The 20,384-nt window shown below is 33.1% G+C and overlaps 1 protein-coding gene across 14 annotated transcripts in view; it reads left to right on the top strand.

Moving 5' to 3' along the window:
* PLEKHA5 (pleckstrin homology domain containing A5) overlaps positions 1-20,037 on the top strand; it is a 273,478-nt gene extending 253,441 nt beyond the window's left edge. For 7 of the 14 annotated variants that reach the window (XM_074194330.1, XM_074194326.1, XM_074194324.1 and 4 more), the window contains 6 exons: positions 2,012-2,119; positions 10,078-10,264; positions 12,584-12,708; positions 16,285-16,352; positions 17,370-17,483; positions 17,721-20,025. In XM_074194330.1, the coding sequence (XP_074050431.1) occupies positions 2,012-2,119; positions 10,078-10,264; positions 12,584-12,708; positions 16,285-16,352; positions 17,370-17,483; positions 17,721-17,766 (648 nt within the window). In that variant the 3' untranslated portion in view covers positions 17,767-20,025. Of the gene's footprint in view, positions 1-2,011; positions 2,120-10,077; positions 10,265-12,583; positions 12,709-16,284; positions 16,353-17,369; positions 17,484-17,720 lie in introns of those variants that run through there. The other 7 variants (XM_074194331.1, XM_074194328.1, XM_074194327.1 and 4 more) reach the window with 4 other exon arrangements.
* Positions 20,038-20,384: the final 347 nt, after the last annotated feature.

Raw genomic sequence — 20,384 nt, 5'->3', positions numbered from 1 at the left:
ATGAAGCTCAAGCTGCTTACTTTAGAGTAAAATTTTCAGTATAAAGGAAAAAATGACTTCCTAGATTTAAAATTTTTTGACCATAAGATTGACCTGAATCTGGGAGGATATTTTTACCTGTGTGAAACTTAGGTTGTTTAAAGATTTAATTGTGCTTCAGAATAGTATGTCATTTAGAGTTGTTACTTGATCATATTTGATTTCACCCTAAATTCTATCTACCTTGTTAGTGGATAGAATTGCTGCTTACTGAATTGAGGCAATAGATTAGATTGTTTTAGACTTAATTGTGTCTAAGCTTGTCAAACATAGCAATGAATTCCCTCTTATCTAGGATGGACTAAATAAACGTTTTTTGTCAGTTTATGTTAATGATTATATAGAACTCTTATTGTTGTAGCTATCATTATTACATGGTTGCATATGCGCTACAACCCACACATAATTATGTACAGTAAAAATTAGTTTGAAAGTATAATAGTAGTTGGATGTTTTCCTAACAATATTTTAATAGTGTCACTTACGTGCATATCGGGGTGCTGCATGTATGTAACATTGACTTGTTCATTGATATATGTCATGGTTACTCTTTAGATTAGACACAGATGAAATAATGAATACATAATGTGTTATTGCATGCATTCAATATTCCATTGGTAGTAGAACCCAAACTGGTTTTACTTCTTTCACCTAGAAGCCATAAAACAAAAGTGAATTGCACGCTAAAAATGGGGAAATTCCTATACCTTTTTGCCCTGTGTGACCCAGTAATGTGTTGTTGAATAGGATAGGTTAATTCTTCTGTAAGTTATTTTGTTGTAAAATGTTTTGAGCAAAAATAATTACTTTTACTTCTTAGGCATTACTTCTGTTTATTTGAAAGCTCATATTTGAAATTTTGTTCCCTTTGTTCTGTGTTTATCTGTTTTATATATAGATTGTAGATGTTTATGTGTTTTGAAGTATGACTCTATAATTGCATTCATCTTTTAGATAAAAGAACACTACTTACAAATTATCCTGTGAAGGTTATAATTATAATAGATTCATTCTTAAATTGCAAGCATTCTTGAATTTTCAGTTTCACCAATGATTTTTTTCTCACCTAGTATAAAATTGAAATGGGTTGGTGCGTTTTTTAGAATGTTTGACAATTAAATCCAGTCATCCCCAAATTGACAAGAATGTATTGTAATAGGCCAAAGAACAACAACAACAAAGCTTTCCATGTTCATGGCATTCTTTTATAAAGAAAGTCTTCATGTTTCAATTTTTACTTTTTTTTATTCACTGATTAGGATAGATTTTCTTCACCTGTCTGTAAAGAATGAGTTAATTAAAAAAACTCCACAATTAATCAGTCTACTTGGATTTCAATCAAGTGTTTATTCATCCGCCTGAAATAAGTTTATATATAACTCTTTGCTGTTTAAATGGATTTTTATCTTTATTTTGCTTTTAATATTTCTCCTTAAAAATGTCATTTTAGGGGCGACTAGGTGGCGTAGTGGATTAAAGCACTGGCCTTGGAGTCAGGAGTACCTCGGTTCAAATCCAGTCTCAGACACTTAATAATTACCTAGCTGTGTGGCCTTGGGCAAGCCACTTAACCCCATTTACCTTGTAAAAAACCTTAAAAAAAAGTCATTTTAAAAATGAACGTTTTGCTTGTTTTATGTGCGTTGCAGAAGTTGTATCTATAGGGAATCTGTGATTAGTTGTCAACTGTTAACTTTTGATTTTTTTCCCCCGAAGACATGATGAGTACACTGGGGGTGGGGAAGGAAATACAGGACATCTAAAAGTATAACTTTTTTTTAAGGCTTTTCCTACACATGCTCTAGTTATTAACTAACATTTAACAAATTTGGGGAAAACTGTACCATTTTAAATCATATCATTCCAGCGATGTAAGATTTAAGTTGGTTTGGAAAATTTATTTTTAGCTGAAAAATGAAGTAAAGAATGCCTGTTTTATAGGAGGACTAATAAAACTTTTTGTTTTTGACAGGTATTTGTTTGCCTTTGGAAAGGTTGTAAAGTATATAACACTCCTTCAACCAGTCAAAGTTGGTTACAAAGACATATGCTGACACACAGTGGTGACAAACCTTTCAAGGTAAATAAGGTTTTGCGACTTAAAATAGTAATTTTTTTTCCCAAAGATTTTATTTATTTTGAGTTTTACAATTTTTCCCCTACTCTAGCCTCCTACCCCCACCCCCCTCAAAAGGCAATTTGCCAGTCCATTGTTTCCATGGTATACATTGAGCCAAATTGAATATGATGAGAGAAATCATATCCTTAAGGAAGAAACATAAAGTATAAGATATAGCAAGATCAGACAATAGAATATCAGTTTTTTTTTTCTTAAACTAAAGGTAATATGCCTTGGCTTCCCTGAATTCCCATCCCTCCTGGTTTCTAATAAAACAATAGTGTTATACCATAACATACATATACCATAGTTTGCTAAGCCATTCCCCTATTGAAGGACATTTACTTAATTTCCAATTCTTTGGTACTACAAACAGGGCTGCTATGAATACAAAATGGTATTTATTAATGATCATTTTTATTGATGCAGAATAATTGCTGAAGTTTAAAGAACTAGATTTTACTAGTAGCAATGGAAGAAAAATCTGAGCTAGAGAGCTGTCTTTTTCCCCAAAGATTCACACTAATAGAGGAAGAATTAGGATTACATACAGGTTTTGAATGCTTAAATGAATCTGTTTATTTTAGTGGCATGAATAAACTGCAGAAAGCCATGCATACCTAACTAAATTGTCCATATCTTCACAAAAATTTGCTCAAGGGTGACTACTGGATTTTTTTTTCTTCATTCTATCTTGACACAGTAGTGGAGCAAATGGACATTTTTCTTGCCATATGGCCATCCATTTCTTTGTAATTGTTTATATTTAAGGTACTGAAGCTCAGTCATTCCACCTGTATTCAATAACCTATGCCAGTAATTCTTGCAAACAAAATTACAGATGGAGCACCTAGGTGGCACAGGGAATAACAGTGTTCACCTTGGGAGTTAGAAGGGCCAACTGACACTTGTATCTGCTTTACCTCCATTGCCTTACCACCTCCACCCTCTAACCACCTCTCAACCCCACCCCTTTCCTAGAAAAAAGAATGACCATTAAAAGATGAACCTATGTTTAAGGGAGGTATTTGCCTTCATTATTCAGCTTGCTCTCAATTCTAGACTCATCTTGACTCTTTCCAACGTGGCATACTTTTAATTTGTCTTGCTAACTGTGTATCATAGTCATAAACTGGTGTTTGAAGTATGAATAGTTATAGGTCAGTATGTAGTTTAGGCAGTGAGTAGGATCAGTGGTAGACTTGGGATATAAGAAGACCCAAGTTCTTGCTTCATAGTCTGACTAGCTCTGTCACCTTGGGCAGTCACATTTCTTCATTTGTAGAATGCTGATGGTAATAGGACATAACACAGAGTTGTTTTGTGGGTTAAATGAATTTATCATACTTCAGGTTCTATGTAAGAATACTTCATTACTACCACTATCACCACCACCCACCACCATCAGTATGGTCTAATAAGCAAATAAAGAACTGGAGAGCATTAGCTTTATAGTGATGAACATACATTTCTGTTTTATTCCATGCTTTGTATTAATAATCAGAGGGTGATCAAATAGTTTTCACTTTCAATATATTTTGAATAGTTTTGACAACTGTATGAAAACATGCATTTTTTTGTATTGTTCTACTGACCCATGCTTCTGACAGTCAAACCAGCTCTTTGAACAAAATGATATTTGAATTATGAAATTAAATTTCAACATAAGTGTAAGCCGTATTAGAGAGAAGGGCTAAAAGATTGTGGTTAAAAGTCAAATTATTTTGCCCATTAATACAAAAAAAGTAATTTATTCTTAGACTTACTATATGAATAATTAAAAGTCTTCCAGAAATTTCTTTTTATTCTTAGGTTAGTATAAGTTAGGCAGTATGGCATTGGTTATATAATCTATGAAGTATTGAACTAGCTGTTTCTTTAGTGAAACAAATTCTGGTTGACCTTAGTATAGTGGGTGAAAATTATAGAGATGAATTTTTAATCAGCAGAAATTGACTTTCCTAAAAGCAGGAGTTGTGCAAAATGGAATGAATTTACAAAGGGTGGGTTATGTATAGTTTTCCTTTTTCTTTTACCATTGAAGAATTTGTATATGAGTGACCTGTCTGAGGTCACATAGCTAGGTAATTAAGTTCTGAGGTGAAATTTGAACTGACTGTAGGACTGGTGCTCTGTCAGCTGTGCCTCCTAGCAGCCCTGGAAGAATGAAGTTGTAAGCAAGAATTATTCAAAATATTGTGCAAGTTTTCACTTTTTCCTTTGGCCTATTCTAAAAAAATTTGTACTATTTGGGGAAACGTTTCTTTTGTAAAGGAAATTGAACGCAAATTGTACATACCTGTGAAGTCTGCATTCACAATTGCTGATAAAGTTGCTTCAGTTATCTTTATACACTAGTGACTTGGATTAAAAAATCAGTACTATATTCTGTTGGGTGGAAGTTAATAGTAAGAAATTGACTTTCTTGACTTCAGAAGTGGTTGAAAATCAAGATGGTCTCATTTGAAGGGTGTGAGAGTAGAAAGCCTTAATATGTTTTAAAGGATATGATACAGAGCACTATTTTTAAAAGGTAAATACAATTACTATATTTTATCCATTCCAGTTCGTGTCTATGTTAATTTAACCATGTAGTCTGTCTGTCAGTGGGTAGGCTCCAGGTAAGATATACTCCTTTTAGTAATTCCAACAAGTGATGTTTCCTTTTTTTCCTTACACACCTGTATTCTTAGGAATCAAGATGATTTAGTTAACTTTCAGTGTTTAGGTTTTTGCAAGGCAAGGGGGTTAAGTGACTTGCCTAAGGCCACACGGCTAGGTAATTAAGTATCTGATGGCAGATTTGAACTCAGGTATTCCTCCTGACTCCAAGACCAGTGTTCTATCCACTGCCGCCTAGCCGCCCATCTTTCAGTCTTTTAACACTTTTATAGTTTTTGGATGAAAATGTTGAAACTTGCTTTTGTAAGTAGCTGGGTAAAATTTGAAAGTAAAATTTTTTAAATAGATGTTATAAAGTCTTAATATTTGTTAAAAATGTTGTTTCAACAACACGCCAAGTTTTCATTTTTTTATGCAAAGTTTTGAATTTTACATTTTTCACCCTTCTTTTCTCTTACCCCATCTCTGTTTTCTAATCTAATATAGTTTCTAAATGTCTAATTATCCTTAAAAATAGATTCATATATGGTGGCCAGGTGGCACAGTGGATAGATCACTGGCCTTGGAGTCAGGAGGACCTGAGTTCAGATCCAGCCTCAGACACTTTAATTACCTAGCCCTGTGGCCTTGGGTAAGCCACTTAACCCCATTGCCTTGCAAAAACTAAAAAAAAAAAAAAAATCTTGAGAAAACTCAAAAGAAGGGAACAACATTAGAGAGACATAGACAACTTGTAAAAATGTGAAAGATTGTACAGTTCCCACTCTATAAAGTCTTGTTGAATAACTCCATATGGAGTTTTTTCTTTCCCTGTTAGAAAGTTTTTCCATGTGCTAAGCACCCAAGATTTCCTGCTAGTACCCTGAGGTACTATCATACTAGTTACAAGTGAAAATAAGGAATATCCACAGGTATCAGCTGCTGCAAATAAAATTACTCTCCTTGAAGGATAAGGCAAATCACAGCATTTCATATCACTAATTTTGTGGCTTAGATGTGTACTATATTTGCCTAACCTGGATTAATTTGTGCTACTTAGTATTCATTGTTAGTGATTTTGCTAGGTTAGTGATAATATTTTACAGAAGAATCTCTAAAATATGACCAGGTTTAGGAATCTAACCTTCCTTGGTAAGTATGTTTTGGAAGAGAGGAAAGGATGTGATAGGTGGGTGAACAGCCAGTTTCTTGCATGGTGTCTAAAGAACAGAATTTGTGTAGTCTCAGATTGTTGTGCTTGATGCAAATTATACGAAGTTACATATGTACTGTTGCCTATTACTGGGAAATTACATTCTACTGGGGAGCTCTATACACTTAGAAAATGGGGAAAGTGCACTTAGAAGCTTAGTGTTGTCATTTATAGCTTAATAGAGGAAATGGTACCCCAGTTAAACCCTAAAGGGAGGCTTTGTGAGGTGGGGATGAGCAGGGAATACATTCAGTTTGGAGAAATGGCTTTAATTTACAGAGGCAGGAAATGGTACATGGGAGCCAAGTTGTGGAGGCCCTTAAAATAACAAGTTAAAGAATGTCTTAAAGGCACTGAAAACCACAGAAACTTTAATGACATGATCAAACTTGAACTTTAGATTTGTTTTGACAGCTGTGTGAAGTATGAATAGGAGAGTATAGGAACTGCAATCATGGAAACTAATTAGTAGATGTTAGTGGAATAGCACATGAGAGGAATATGAGGGTCTGAACTAGAATGCTATCTCTTGAGATTATGGAGAAGAGAAAGATCAGAGAGGTAGGACAAGAATTTTAGCAGTAGTAGGAAACAGATGGAATTATATTAAATTAGGGAATATACTGAGTTATTTGCTATAGAATGGAGATAGATGCTTTAGCTCAGAAGAGAAAGGGAGAAGTGACATGAAGAATGAAACCAAGGATCTGAAAAAGTACTTACGATTGTATGTATGCATAGGAAGGAACGCGATTCTGGAGTAGACATATAGCTAAAGTGATAAAGGTTCATTTCCTTATAGTCTAGTAATATTCAGCAGTGCTAGAAGAACAGCTACAGAAATGGGAGAAATAGGAACTAGGGAAGAAGATAGGATTTAATGGCCCCCCTCCCCCGAATCCATATAAAGGTTAGATATAGAAGAAGAAAAGAGATTTCTATAAATGGTTTGTTAATTGCTTGTTATTTATGCCAGGCACTGTTTTGGGACCAAAAAAAGTTTCTAACTTCAAGGAATTTGCATTCTGATGAGTAAAGGAAACTCATTGAAGATGAGGAATGAATGATCAGGGAAAGCTATACAAATTTGGATGGTCAGAAGAGTTGAATATAATTAGAAATTTAATGTCTTTAGATTTTTTTTTTTAAAGTTTCACCTATGGTCTGTTTACCTGTATTGTCTTTACAAAGAAAATATCTCATTTGACTCTTATAATGCCTTTGGAAGGAAAGCATTTCCATTTTACAGATGAGGAAACTAAGGCAAAGAATCAAGTTACTTGTCCAGAGTCAGTTTAGTTTGAAAGTCAGGCCAGATCTAAACTTGGGTTTCTCAAGAGTTAAATTATTTTTATTGCATTGTATTTTACTGAACCAAGTGCCTCATTGCATTCCTTAGCTTGTGTGTGGTACTCCCGTTGCCACTTAACTCTTTTTAAAAAAAAATTTTTATCTAATGCAATGGAATTCATTGACTGCCCAAGGTCACACAGCTAGGCAAGTGAACTCTGGTCCAGCTGACTCCAGGACCGGTGCTGTATCTACTGTGCCACCTAGGTGCCCCTAGTTGTTTCTGGTCCTGGTGTAGTATAGACAGCTTTGATAATTTAATCCATGTAAGAATATGATAATATTTTGTAATCAAACAGATGGAGGATGTTGTAAAAAATAAAATATAAATTTTTAAATTTCTTTTTTATGTTACTCTTGTATCCATTTCTAATCGATCTTTAACTTTGAATGGCCTTAGAAAAATTCTTCTTGCCATTAGATGCTCAATGTTCAAAATTAAGTGAATATTTTTAAAAGGGTTACCAGATTATAATATTAAACAATTGTGTAAACCTATGTTTAACAGTTCGGTAAGCAAATTTGTTAAGTACTCAGATATGTTATTTCAATCTGGATACTCATTTTAATTCACTTTCTTCAGAATGTATTATTTATGATTTTGCAAAGCAGTGGGCTTAGAGGACTTGCTCGAGGTTATACAGCTAGGTAATTCTCTGAGGCCTGGTTTTGACCTCAGGTCAGGGCGGGTGCTCTATCCATTGCACCAACTAGCTGCCCTCATTTCTTTGTTTTTAATGGTTAAGAACATTTAATATTTGGTAAAAGATTTGCTTTTGACCTGTAAAGTTGGAAATACTGCTGTAGAAATTCCTACAGTCATGATTATTTTGGAAAATTCCTTTGAACTGAGACTAAATTGAGTAAAACTAGGCCTTTAGCTTACAAAGCAGTTCTGATACTTAACAAGAGTCAACCTAGGCAAGGATTTTAGTCACCATTGTGGATGAGTGATGAAGGGTAAATCATTTATTTTCCTACATTTAAAAATTTTGATTTCCAAATTCTGTCCCTACCCTTTGCCTTCCTGAGGTGGTAAGCATTTTGATTTTAGCCTATTTATACACTTGCAGTTATGTAAAAGATAATTTCATATTAGTCATTTTTGTGAAGAAAGGACTCAAAAAAAAAGAAAATGAAAAATACTGTGTATTAGTATGTATTTAGACTCCTTGTCCATTTTCTCTGGAGGTAAATAACATGTCTTATCAATACCCCTTTGTGCTCATTTTGGATCAATTATTGTATTGTGAATAGTGAAGTAATTTTCAGTTTATCACTGTACAGTATTCTGGATCCATTCACTCCACATCAGTTTTTCTGAATTCATCATTCAACATTATTCTGTTACAATTTGTTTGGCCATCATCCTGAATTTCTAATTCTTAAACAACCTGAAAAGAGCTGCTATAAATATATTTGTCCAACTAGTTCCTTCATTATCCCCCCCCCCCAAAAAAAAAAATTCTTTCAGAAACAGACCCCCTCCAGTAGTGGTATTGCTGGATCAAAGGATATGTATGTTGTGATAACTTGCTGGGCATAATTTCAAATTGTTCTTCACAATTGTTAGATCTACTCATAACTTCATCAGTAGTGCATTTATTTCTCTAATTTTCTATATCCCTTCCAATATTTGTCATTTACTTTTCTGTCATTAGCTAGTCTGATAGGTTGAGGGTGATACCTCAGAGTTGTTTTAATTTGCATTCCTCTAATCAGTGGTGATTTAGAACATTTTGAGATAATTATAGACCTTAAATTTCGTTGTCTGACAGCTGCCTATTCATACTCTTTGATAATTTATCAATTGAGAAATGTCTTAAATTATAATAAACTTAAGATCTTCATGAAATGAGATCCTTGTCAGAGATTACAAAAAATTATAATAGAATCTACTATTCATTTTACATTTCTGCTTCTAAATTTTTCCCTTAATTATAGATTTTACACTATAGACTATAACGTAGTGCCCCTAATTTGCTTATAATATTACAAGCTTTGTTTATTGTATCCTTATCTGTCAAGTGGAATTTTAATAACTAGCAATAACAGTTATAACAGTGTAACAAGTTCTTAGCAAAAGTCTTTAAGGCTATGTAAAATTACATCATTACATTCTAATTACAAAAGAAATTGCTATTTTTTTATTATGGGTACTGAATATATAGGATATGTTTAAGGCTTGGCACTTTCTCTTGACACAGTCTGTTTACACCAACCATCTACTTGTCATTATTAATTTTCTGGTACTCAAATATACTTTCTTAATTTATGCATTAAAACTACACTTAAATTGCCCTAAACACTATTAAGCCTTACCTGCATGTTGAAATTAGATGTTTGGAATATAAGGGTCATGGATTATAGTATGAACTGAATGGTATAGTAACTGGTTTATTGTAATTTGTGTTTATCAACTATTGATCAGGGAAGTGGCAGTGCCTTATCTAAATCTGACACAGGTGGGTGCTTAGTAAGCATTTGCTGAATGGAATTTAGATTTCAGATATTATGCTTTTATTTCCCCTAGCTCTTAGAACTACAGTGTACACCTAAATTCCAGAATGTTATGACAAACTGTTTTTCTTCCTATTTTTGGCCAATTTTATGTAAGTCAATAGAAAATCCCTTTCAGACTACTCACAATAAAATGATGACATTAGGGTAATTTCAATTTCTAGGTTTTTTAATAAACTTGAGAAAACTTTCTTGTAACTTTTTCAAAATTTCTTCCTAACATCTTTTAATTTAGTGTGTTGTTGGTGGTTGCAATGCCAGCTTTGCATCTCAGGGAGGGCTAGCTCGCCATGTACCTACACACTTTAGCCAGCAGAATTCTTCAAAAGTTGCCAGCCAGCCAAAGGCCAAAGAGGAATCTCCTTCAAAAGCTGGTATGAACAAGAGGAGGAAGTTAAAGAATAAACGGCGTCGCTCACTCCGTAAGTATTGAAATTAAGGGAAAATATGCATTATCTTTCTTTCCTTAGTAATATCTTAGAACATGGAAACTGAATGCAGTTTAAACTCTAGAACCTATTCATTGCTATCCCTTTATTCCTTATCAAACTTCATAAGGGCATTTTTGGATCATGCAACCAAGTTAGTGATTTCTCATGTTTTTTAGGAGAATTAAGCCAAATTTTAAGGAGTGCATTGAGTTTTATTGCTTTAGAGTACTTGAGAAGTACTTTAGAATTTGAATTTTTACTTATATTTTAATTTTTTAAAAACATGTTAATATCTGGCTCTATTTTTTACACTACATGTGCAGTAAAGTTAATATACCTTTACAGTTTTATTTTTTGAAGAATCTAACCTGACCTAAACATTTTTATGTTTTCACCCTTAGAAAAGGAAAGACTATGTCTCAGATAAATTTGAGTATTTGACACTTGTATAAATTTTTTGGCAGATAAATACATATTGAAGTGAAATGAAATTTAGATTATATTGTCATCAGAAGTAGGATTATAAGGAATTTAATAAAATCCCCAAATAGGCAGAGAAGAATTATATCCTTTCCTATAGGTCAAATGTAAGCTATTTAATGACAGGAACACCATGTTAGGCATGTATAGATTGCAATAGAATTATGGGTGTTTCCTATTAGGAAAACCCATGTGGAAATTTCATACATAATGTAATTTTGTTTTCTGGAAAGATTATGTCCTGCTTACTGTCATTGATCCCCCCCCCTTTTTTTGCCAGAGTAATAATTTGATATAGACATGTTATTAAGGCAGTGAACTGAGCAGAGTATAAATAGTCTTTGAGTAAGTGAATCCTCTAGTCAAATTGCTATAAAAGGAAGATTTTTTTTGAATATAGGTGAGAACTAGATGCACTGTGTATCTTATGTGCTAGTTATTTGAAATGATAGGCTTTGAAAAAGATTTAGATTTCATATTTCAAAAACCTAAGAATGATTGTAGAGAGTCTTGTAGAGAGTCTTTAGAAATGCATAACTGGTCAGAGTTAGAACTTGACTTCCAAACTTCATCAGTTCTTTCATTCATACTCATACAATATAAATGAATCTTCGTTCACTTCAACAAGTTTTTAAAAATAATCTTTTGTCCATTATACTGTGGATATAATTAGCATAAAACAACGTCCTTTATTTTATGTGTGTGTGTTTTGCTTTTTGAGATTGGATGCAACATAGCAAGGTCATTGGAGAGGGAGAGATAATAGCAATTGGGCAGATCAGTGAAGTAAATCCTCAAGGAAGAGCCTTCCCTTGTCTCAGGGAAGTATTCTGAAATTGAATGTAATGCATTTGGGGAATCTTGTTCACAACAAAGGCATAGTGAACATGTAGAACATGTAGAAGGATATATATCTCAGGATGATTTTGAGATACATTTACTGGCTTGGGATGTTATGGAGAAAGAAAGGTTTAAGATAGAAGGTAGGGGAAGCTAGGTGGCACAGTGAATAGAGCACAGTTCCTGGAGGAACTGAGTTCAAGTCCATTCTCAGACACTCAGTAATCTAGCTTGTGTGACCTTGGGCAAGTCACTTAACCCTATTGCTTTGCAAAAACCACAAAAAAAAAGAAGTTAAATTTTCAGTTTTGAAAGGGTTTAGGAGTAGTGTGAGGTAGACAAGGGAAGCCTCAATGTCATGGTACTGATGAAAAAAGTTTTAAGGAAGTTTGTGTGTGTGTGTGTGTGTGTGTGTGTGTGTGTGTGTGTGTGAAACACTCAAAAGTCCTAATTCCAAATCCCACTCTATGCTACACATAGTGCAAAATGCAGATGGAATTCTTAGAAGTTGAAGAGGTTGTACTAAGTGGTCATGGTATTAAAAATGACAGTGTGAATATTGAAATTTCTCAAATTGTCAGGATTTGGAATTGACTTGGAGGACTGATTCTAAACTCCTTTAGTCAGGGCAGCAGACTGGGAACCTCATTAATGCCTTCAAGTATTAGGCATATCAGAGTAATGAATCAAGATTCTATATATGGGGGAAAGAAACTGAATTTACATTCCATGTAAAATGTCCAAAAGGAAATTGGTGTTGTTGTGGGTTGAAGCTGTTAATGGCATTTCAGCAGATTACAAAGGACAAGTATTAAATAGATTGAAGCTATATTATAGATGCAGGTTTACCTTTTTTCTTTTTTTTCTGTTGAGGTTTTTGAGGGATAGTTTCTTGGACAAGTAACTCCATTGAGCACATTAGTTGTATCACAAGTTAAATTTTTAATAGTTAATCATTTGTTTTTGTTTTTGTTTTTTTTTTATTTTTAGCACGACCCCATGACTTCTTTGATGCACAGACACTGGATGCAATAAGACATCGAGCCATATGCTTTAACCTCTCAGCCCATATAGAAAGTTTAGGAAAAGGACACAGTGTTGTTTTTCATAGTACTGTAAGTATTTTTTTGTTTGGCCTTGTTTACACACGCACACACATTTTAAATATATATTTCTATATAGAAATACATATGGTTTTATTTTGTCACAGCTATTTTCCTGGTGTATGTAGATTAAGTCATTTCTGTGTAAAGGCAGTGGTAGTCGGAAATGTTGCACTCTTTTTGGATAAATGTAGTCTAAAAATGAAATAACAGGAAAAAGAAGTTCATGCATTACCAGCATTTTAAAAATATATTTTCCTCATGTTTTCAAATTTGTATCTCATAATAATAAATCTATATATCACTGTAAAGTTTACCAGTGTTTACAGTTGTTAATCCCATTTTATCCTCGCAGTAATTAGATTAACAATGTTATTTCAACTTTATAATTGAGGAAACTGAGGCAGACAGGTTAAAATTGTTTATCCAGGCCCATAGTGCTCATGTAAAATGTTGATCTTGGAAGTTTATTTAATCCACTAATATAGTTATTTCAACTATGTTAAGCCACTGGACTTTGAACTAAAATAATCTAAATTCAAAATACAGAAAGGAATTCTTGCAGCATACCACTCTGAAGATTTTGGTTAGACCCATTTATGGACCAATGTAGCTCATACTATTAAATCAGTAGGCTTCATTTGCATTTGTATCTCCTTTCTGAGTTCATATCTTTTGAGAGTAACAGCCTGTGAGTTTTGTCTTTTCCTTGGTATACAGCTTTAGTTTTTCATATATATATATAAAACATGAACCCAGTACATTCCCAAAATATACTCCATATGATCTGGGCAGGATACAGTTTAGAGGGGGACTCCTAGGAACTGCTTGATTATATTAGCTTGTTACCTTATCACTCACCTAAAGTGAGTCTAAATAATCCCTCTAGTAGAAAAAAAAAATTTTTTTGGCAGCAGTTGGATTAAATGACTTGCCCAAGGTCCCACTGCTTAAGTGTCTTAGGTTGGATTTGAACTCAAATCCTCCTGACTCTAGGGCCCGTGCTCTATCCACTATACCACCTAGCTACCCTTCCAACCCCAGAAGATTTTGAACCTGCTTCTACTTACTACAAATCTGTAGTCTATAAGACTTTATTAAATATCAAATTTCACCTAAATCTAATTTTTTTATATTTTTGATGCATTTGTAAGATCATGATTTCTCCTTGTATCACTCCCCTTCCAAATAGGCCATTCTGAATAACAAATCATCTTTTTTAAAGACAAAAAGTAAAACATGAACAATACAGTAAAAATGTGAAAATATATGTACTGTACTACCATTTGTGGACCTTTTTACCTCTGTAAATGGATACAATTGGAAATGTCTTTCCTTTTCTGCTCATGTACATTGCACTAGTCTCCCAATCTCTGCATTTTCTGACACAGGAACTACTGCTATCCTACAAGCATAATCCAATAATAGAATCCATAAGTCAAAACTTTAAGTATATTTTAATAACTTAGATAATCTCATTCCCATCCAAAATCTATTCATGAACTCAAAAAATGAGTGCTGTTCAAAGAGATAATTGATTTGGTTTGGAGCAGAAAAGTATCAAAGTAAATGAAAACTGTTTGTGGATTTTACTCAAATCTTTATGTTTATTTAGTGGGAGGACAATTAAGTTGGGTTTTTTTTTTTTTTGAATTATCGATTTTATTCATTTCAGTTGTGGATCAATGGAGTCACACACAGCTAGGTAAATAAGTGTCTAAGGCCAAATTTGAACTAGGGTCCTCCTGACTGACTCCTTAGTCCAGTGCTCCATCCACTGTGCCATGTAGCTTCCCCTCAAACACATTTCTTAGATAATTTAGGGAAATAGGAATTCAGGAATTGAATTCTCCACCTTTGCAGAGACATCATCAAGGAAGAGAAGGTTTTTCTGAATTAAAGACAAGTTAGAAAAGGAGGGCTGAGAGACCTTTCCAGTTAAATGGGGTTTAATTCTTTCAGGTATATGATTGAGAGTAGTATCCAGAGTGATGGAAACAAAGAAATTATTGCTGTGGTAAGCAGAATTGAGATGGATTTAGTCTAAGGCAAGCAAATGAAAGAATTATTTTATTAATTAATATTTCCAGAAAGTGGAACAAAGTCCTTATAGTTCTTAATGAAAAAAAATTGTGTAAGTCAGTCCTATGAAAGATTTTTTTAAAAAACAGTAAAAAGTTCCTTGTCTTGAAGCAGAACCCTTTAATTTTTTATTCCCCTGGTCTTATAAAGATTTTATTTTTGAGTTCTACATTTTCCCCCCAAATCTTACTCCCCCCCCCCGAAGGCAATTTGCCAGTGTTTACATTGTTTCCATGGTATACATGATATAAATTGAATGTGATGAGAGAGAAAAATCATTCTTAAGGAAGAAACATAAAGTATAAGAGCAAGATCAGACAATAAAATAATCAGGCTTTTTTTCCCTAAATTAAAGGTAATAGTCCTTGGTCTTTGTTCAAACTCCACAGTTCTTTCTCTGGATAAGATGGTATTCTCCATAGTAGGCAGCCCCAAATTGTCCCTGATTGTTGCACTGAAGGAATGAGCTAGAGAAGCCTTCATTGTTAATACTGTTTTGAAGAAAAGATAGTTCTTTCATCCAAGTACCTATTCTATTTTATTGTCTTCATTTTAGGTCATCTTTTTTTAAAGAATGAAAAATTAACTGATTCTTTCTCTTTTTGAAGAACTTGCTTTTGTGTCTTCTCCAGAAGAGGTCAGCAGAATCATAGTTATTTTGCGAGCTTTAGTTTTTACTATGCTAGACCATGATTTACTATCTTCTGTTATATATTTTGTTTATAGTTTCTTCTAGAATCCTTATGCTCTCCAATTTAATTATCCATTTGGCTTGAACTAGATTTAGAGAAATGAAAAAAGTATAAATTTAAAGGCAAAGTAATTCTATTTAGTAAATCCCATGTACAAAATTATGAGATCTAGGGATATTCTACAAAATCCCTATTTTAGTTTATAGGATATCATTCTAATTCATTTTAAAATGATTGACTCTGACCTTCAAGTATGGACCCTATTAAAATCTTGTTATCACAACAATCACAGAGCATATTTAGATTCATCTGTCTCTTAGCATTGGACTTTTAGGTATTGATGTGTTTTTGACTATATTTTTGTCATTCTATCATTGACTACATAATAAACTACGTAATCAAGCTCATGGACTAGTATAGAAAAAAATTGACTTGGCTAAATCTCACCCTCCTCTCCTGGGGTGGGGGTGGGGACTGAACAAAACAACCCCACAGTGGAATTACAGACCTTTTTAACCTACTGATCTCCTTTTAACTTGTTAATTACAAAATATTTATTTTAAATAATACTTTGTGAGTAAAATTGAAATAACATCTTCTGGGTGGATTATACATTCACAATGAAATGGTTTTATCTTTTAATGGCATTCTTAAGTTTATTCAGTGTTTTGATTAATTAAAAAATACATCTTTTTAATGATTGAATTTAATCATCATAATAAATGATTGCTATTGGAGTAAATGGGAGAGAAACATATGTAGTGTTCCTTATTTTTAAATGTGTAATTTTCATACATTTTGATACTATTAATAGGTAATAGCCAAGAGAAAAGAAGATTCTGGAAAGATAAAATTGCTCCTTCACTGGATGCCAGAAGATATGTAAGTATTCATATATTTTAGAAGTGAATTATTTATTTGAAAATTTTTATGGGGAAAAACAATTTCCTAAATATTTTAACCAATTGTTTACAGTACATGAGTTCCAATTTTTACATATACTAAAGTAAAGTGTTCAATATTTTTGTTTTTTGGGGAAGAGGAAGTGAGTTTTTTGGTCATAAGTAATGATCCCAGTTATAGATTCAGGAGACAGGAGAGTTTTACTCTGTGGAAATTAGTACTTTCGACTTAGCTAGATTTCACTTTTATAGCTTACCTACATATGTTTTAGATTTAAATGTTCTTGTTTTTTATTTTCTCAATCAGATAGTTTTTAGTTTCACAAATTCTTGAGCTGGTGCTCCTTCTCCATGTTCTTAAGGGTATATTTGAATGTCTAGCCAATATTCTTAGCTTCAGAAAATAGTGCTGTAAACTAGAATTTCTGCAAACACATTTAAAATATAGACAGGATTCTACTAAGATTTTTGAGGTATATTGTTTGGTGGTCTCAGTAACCCCTCTTCAATCAGGCAACCTGTAGGTGAATCACAGAAAAGTCCTGAAGGACAGACAGTTATTTCTTTAGTGCAGTGAGGAGATAGCTAGGTAGGGTGAAAATGAGATGGGGAAAAAGATAGTGAAAACCAGTTTTGAAAAGATCAGGAACTAAATGCTTGTTTTATTTAAATTTTTTTATAACAATAGAATTTGAGTTTTTCAGCTAATAATTAAAAAATATAAAACCTTAGCAACTTTTAATAGCTATATTTGTATAGTTATCAGTACAAACATGAAATATTTACTTAGTATCAGCAACTTAAGAACATTAAGAGTTATTGTTTACAAAAATCAGTGCCATTTAGGAATTACTAGCTTTCATAATTTCCAGCAGGAGTGTTTTTAAAATCAGATTATTATTTTGACTTTTAGCAATTAAAACACGGGTGAGATAGAAATGGATCTTTAATCAATGTCTTTTTCTTCTCTTCCCCCCCCCCCCCCCCCCCCCCCCAGTTTGCCTGATGTTTGGGTAAATGAAAGTGAACGACATCAACTAAAAACTAAAGTAGTTCATTTATCAAAGCTACCCAAAGACACTGCCTTGCTTTTGGACCCAAACATATACAGGTAGGTAATTTCATTTTGATGATTTCCTTTATAAAGCACACAATCATCAAGATTCACTTTTTTAAATGTATGTTGAATAGATTGTTAAAACAGGGATATCAGTTTTGACTAGTGCCCCAGCAAGTTCTGAAGTTTGAGAAATTCTTGATAAAGCTTCATGAGCTGAAATCTAGGTACTGAGAAAGAGGGAATGTTTATTTACCAAGTGTATTTTACTTTTTTGTGCTTGGTGTACAGTAAAAGAAGTACATACAGTGGAATCCTGAAAGATCACTTCTCTTAAGATCACATACTGGTTTGTATGCCAATTTTTTTCAAGTCCAAGTTTATTTACTGTTCAGTTGTAATACATGTAGTATTACTTTGAAACCAGTATTTTTTTATGTAAGACTGAGGAGGGAGGGAGGGAAGGGAAGTACATATTAAGTGTCCCTAAGTAGTTTAAACAATTACATTTAAAAAAAAATTTATTTAAGGCAATGGGGTTTAGTGATTTGCCCAAGGTTACACAGCTTAGACAATTATTACATTATGTGTCTGTGGTCAGATTTGAACTCAGGTCCTCCTGACTGCAGGGCTGTTACTCCATCCACCTAGCTACATAGCTACCCCAACAATTTCATTTTCAACAAAATGTTCTTCTTTGTTGACAGAAATGTTTTTCTTTTAGTGCCTTAAAATAATTGTAATTTTAAAAATTTGACCTATTTTTGCATTGTGTGTTATGCTTGACTCATTCACAGAATACAAATAGATGTTTTATAAGGTACAAATTCTATAAGATGCTTAGTATACATATTCTCACGTAACATAAATCATAGTTTTCTTCATTAACCATGTGTCTTTGGATTAAAGTAACATTCACATCACTTAGCACAGTGCTTTTGCAAACCGTAGGCACTTAATTAAATGTTGAAGTAATTTCTAATAATGGCCAATTTGTTTTGTAACTTTATTTTCTATTTCAAATCAGTTTTAAGAGCAGTGCTTTCAACAAATGTAAATATTTTTATTTGAGGTACTTTCAAGCATAATCTTTATTTGAGCATCATTAAGAATCCTCTTACAACAAAGTAACTGCTCTGAAGTTTTGTTTCTCCCTCCTTTGGAGCCGAAAAAGCCATGAGAGAAATCCTTTTTTTGTTTGTTTTTTTTAAGGTTTTTGTAAGGCAATGGGGTTGAGTGGCTTGCCCAAGGCCACACAGCTAGATAATAAGTGTTTGAGGCCTGATTTGAAGTCAGGTACTCCTGACTCCCTGGCCGGTGCTCTATCCACTGCGCTCCCTAGCTGCCCACGAGAGAGATCTCTTGATTTCTCGTTTTGGATTATTGAATCATCTCTACCCCACCTGAACATGCCTTCTTTCCATGAGTTTTTGATTTTGTGGGTTTTGAAATAAGTATTAGCTTTGTTTTGTATTAAACTCTTGATCTTTTTAAATTCAAGAGGTATTCAGCATTGAATAATCTCCCAGAACTTAAGGGTCAGGAAGATCTTTTAGGAATGTATCTGACAAATAATGTGAGAATATTTCCATAACTTCTCAGTATCCAAGATTAGTTCCTGATCTTGGAGGGAGTTTCCATATTGCGAATTCCCCATACTGATCTGCAGCCCCAGACTCCTAACTTCTTATAGATTTGTTTTTGACACTCTGATGGAGGTTGTTCTGATACCTCTTCTTGTAGAGGAAACACCTGTATGTTTGGCTGCTTAACCATATCAAAGTACATTGCTAATTTCACAGATTTCACTTGTGGAATGTGGGTTATTTTTGTTGGTTACCTGGACCTGAATATCTGTATGTTTAGGGTTTGGACTGAATTATTCTATCTATATTCCTGTAAAATTATTGATATGAAGGAACTATACCTTAATAAAATTAGATTAAATTAGATAACTTTTAAAACATTTTCTTCAATGTATGTTTAGCATGGTTTTACACATAGAGTAGAAAAAATGACTGAAATGTATTGTTGCTTTTACTTAGAAAAATAAGTTTAAGTTACATATAAAATTTCTTAGAGTAGTGCAGTTAATTAACTAGTTTAAGGTTTAAAGAAATTCCTTCCAAATAACTTAGCATCTTTATCTTCTCAGACAAACTATCAGGAAAAATACATACTTATTATTCAAGAAATTTCAGATATAGGGTAAACTACTAGGATATTTTAGCAGAAGGTAAATAGTAAAAGAATTTAAAAACTTGAATAAATTCCATGTGAAAGTGTCAAAAGTAATATATATATCTTGCTATAAAATTAGTTTTTAAAAACTTTTTACAATAAAATACATTTTTCTTTTTTCCAGAACTATGACACAGAAGAGGTTGAAGAGGTAAAAATAATATTACATACATAAATAAAACAAACAAAAGGGGGATTCCTACAGTCTTTGTCACTGACAATGGGTTTAGGAATAAAATTGCACATTAGAGTCAACCCCTTCCTTTTCTCTCTGCCCTCCCCCAATACTTAGATAATATTTATGCCTAGTGTAAACATTTTGTGAATGAAGTAGATGCTTCTGTGGAATGTTTCAATATATTACTGTAAATACATATTTTCATAAAATGGTACAGTGGGAGACAGAGCAGCCACTCTTCTGGCAACTTAGTGGAACAACTTCTTAAAAGTTTTGCATGCTTGCTGCTTTAAGCTGTTTTTCTTTAGTGATTCTAGTAGTTTATTATTATTATTATTATTATTACAATTTTGCTCTTAAAAAATTCAAAAGCACTCTAAGAATATTTTTGTCTCTACAGTGTCATTAATTTAAACTCAATTATGATATTAGGACAAAGAAAATTTCAGGAGGAAATTTTAATTTTCAATTATGATTAATTGATGTGATTGGTTGCCATATGTCTTCTGTTGCAGAATTCTGATAAGAAAAGTATT

This window comes from Macrotis lagotis, chromosome 7, assembly GCF_037893015.1.
Source record: "Macrotis lagotis isolate mMagLag1 chromosome 7, bilby.v1.9.chrom.fasta, whole genome shotgun sequence".
NCBI classification, from domain to species: Eukaryota; Metazoa; Chordata; class Mammalia; order Peramelemorphia; family Peramelidae; genus Macrotis; species Macrotis lagotis.
The sequence above is the reverse complement of the archived record's forward strand: the minus strand, read 5'-3'. Positions and strand labels throughout refer to the sequence as shown.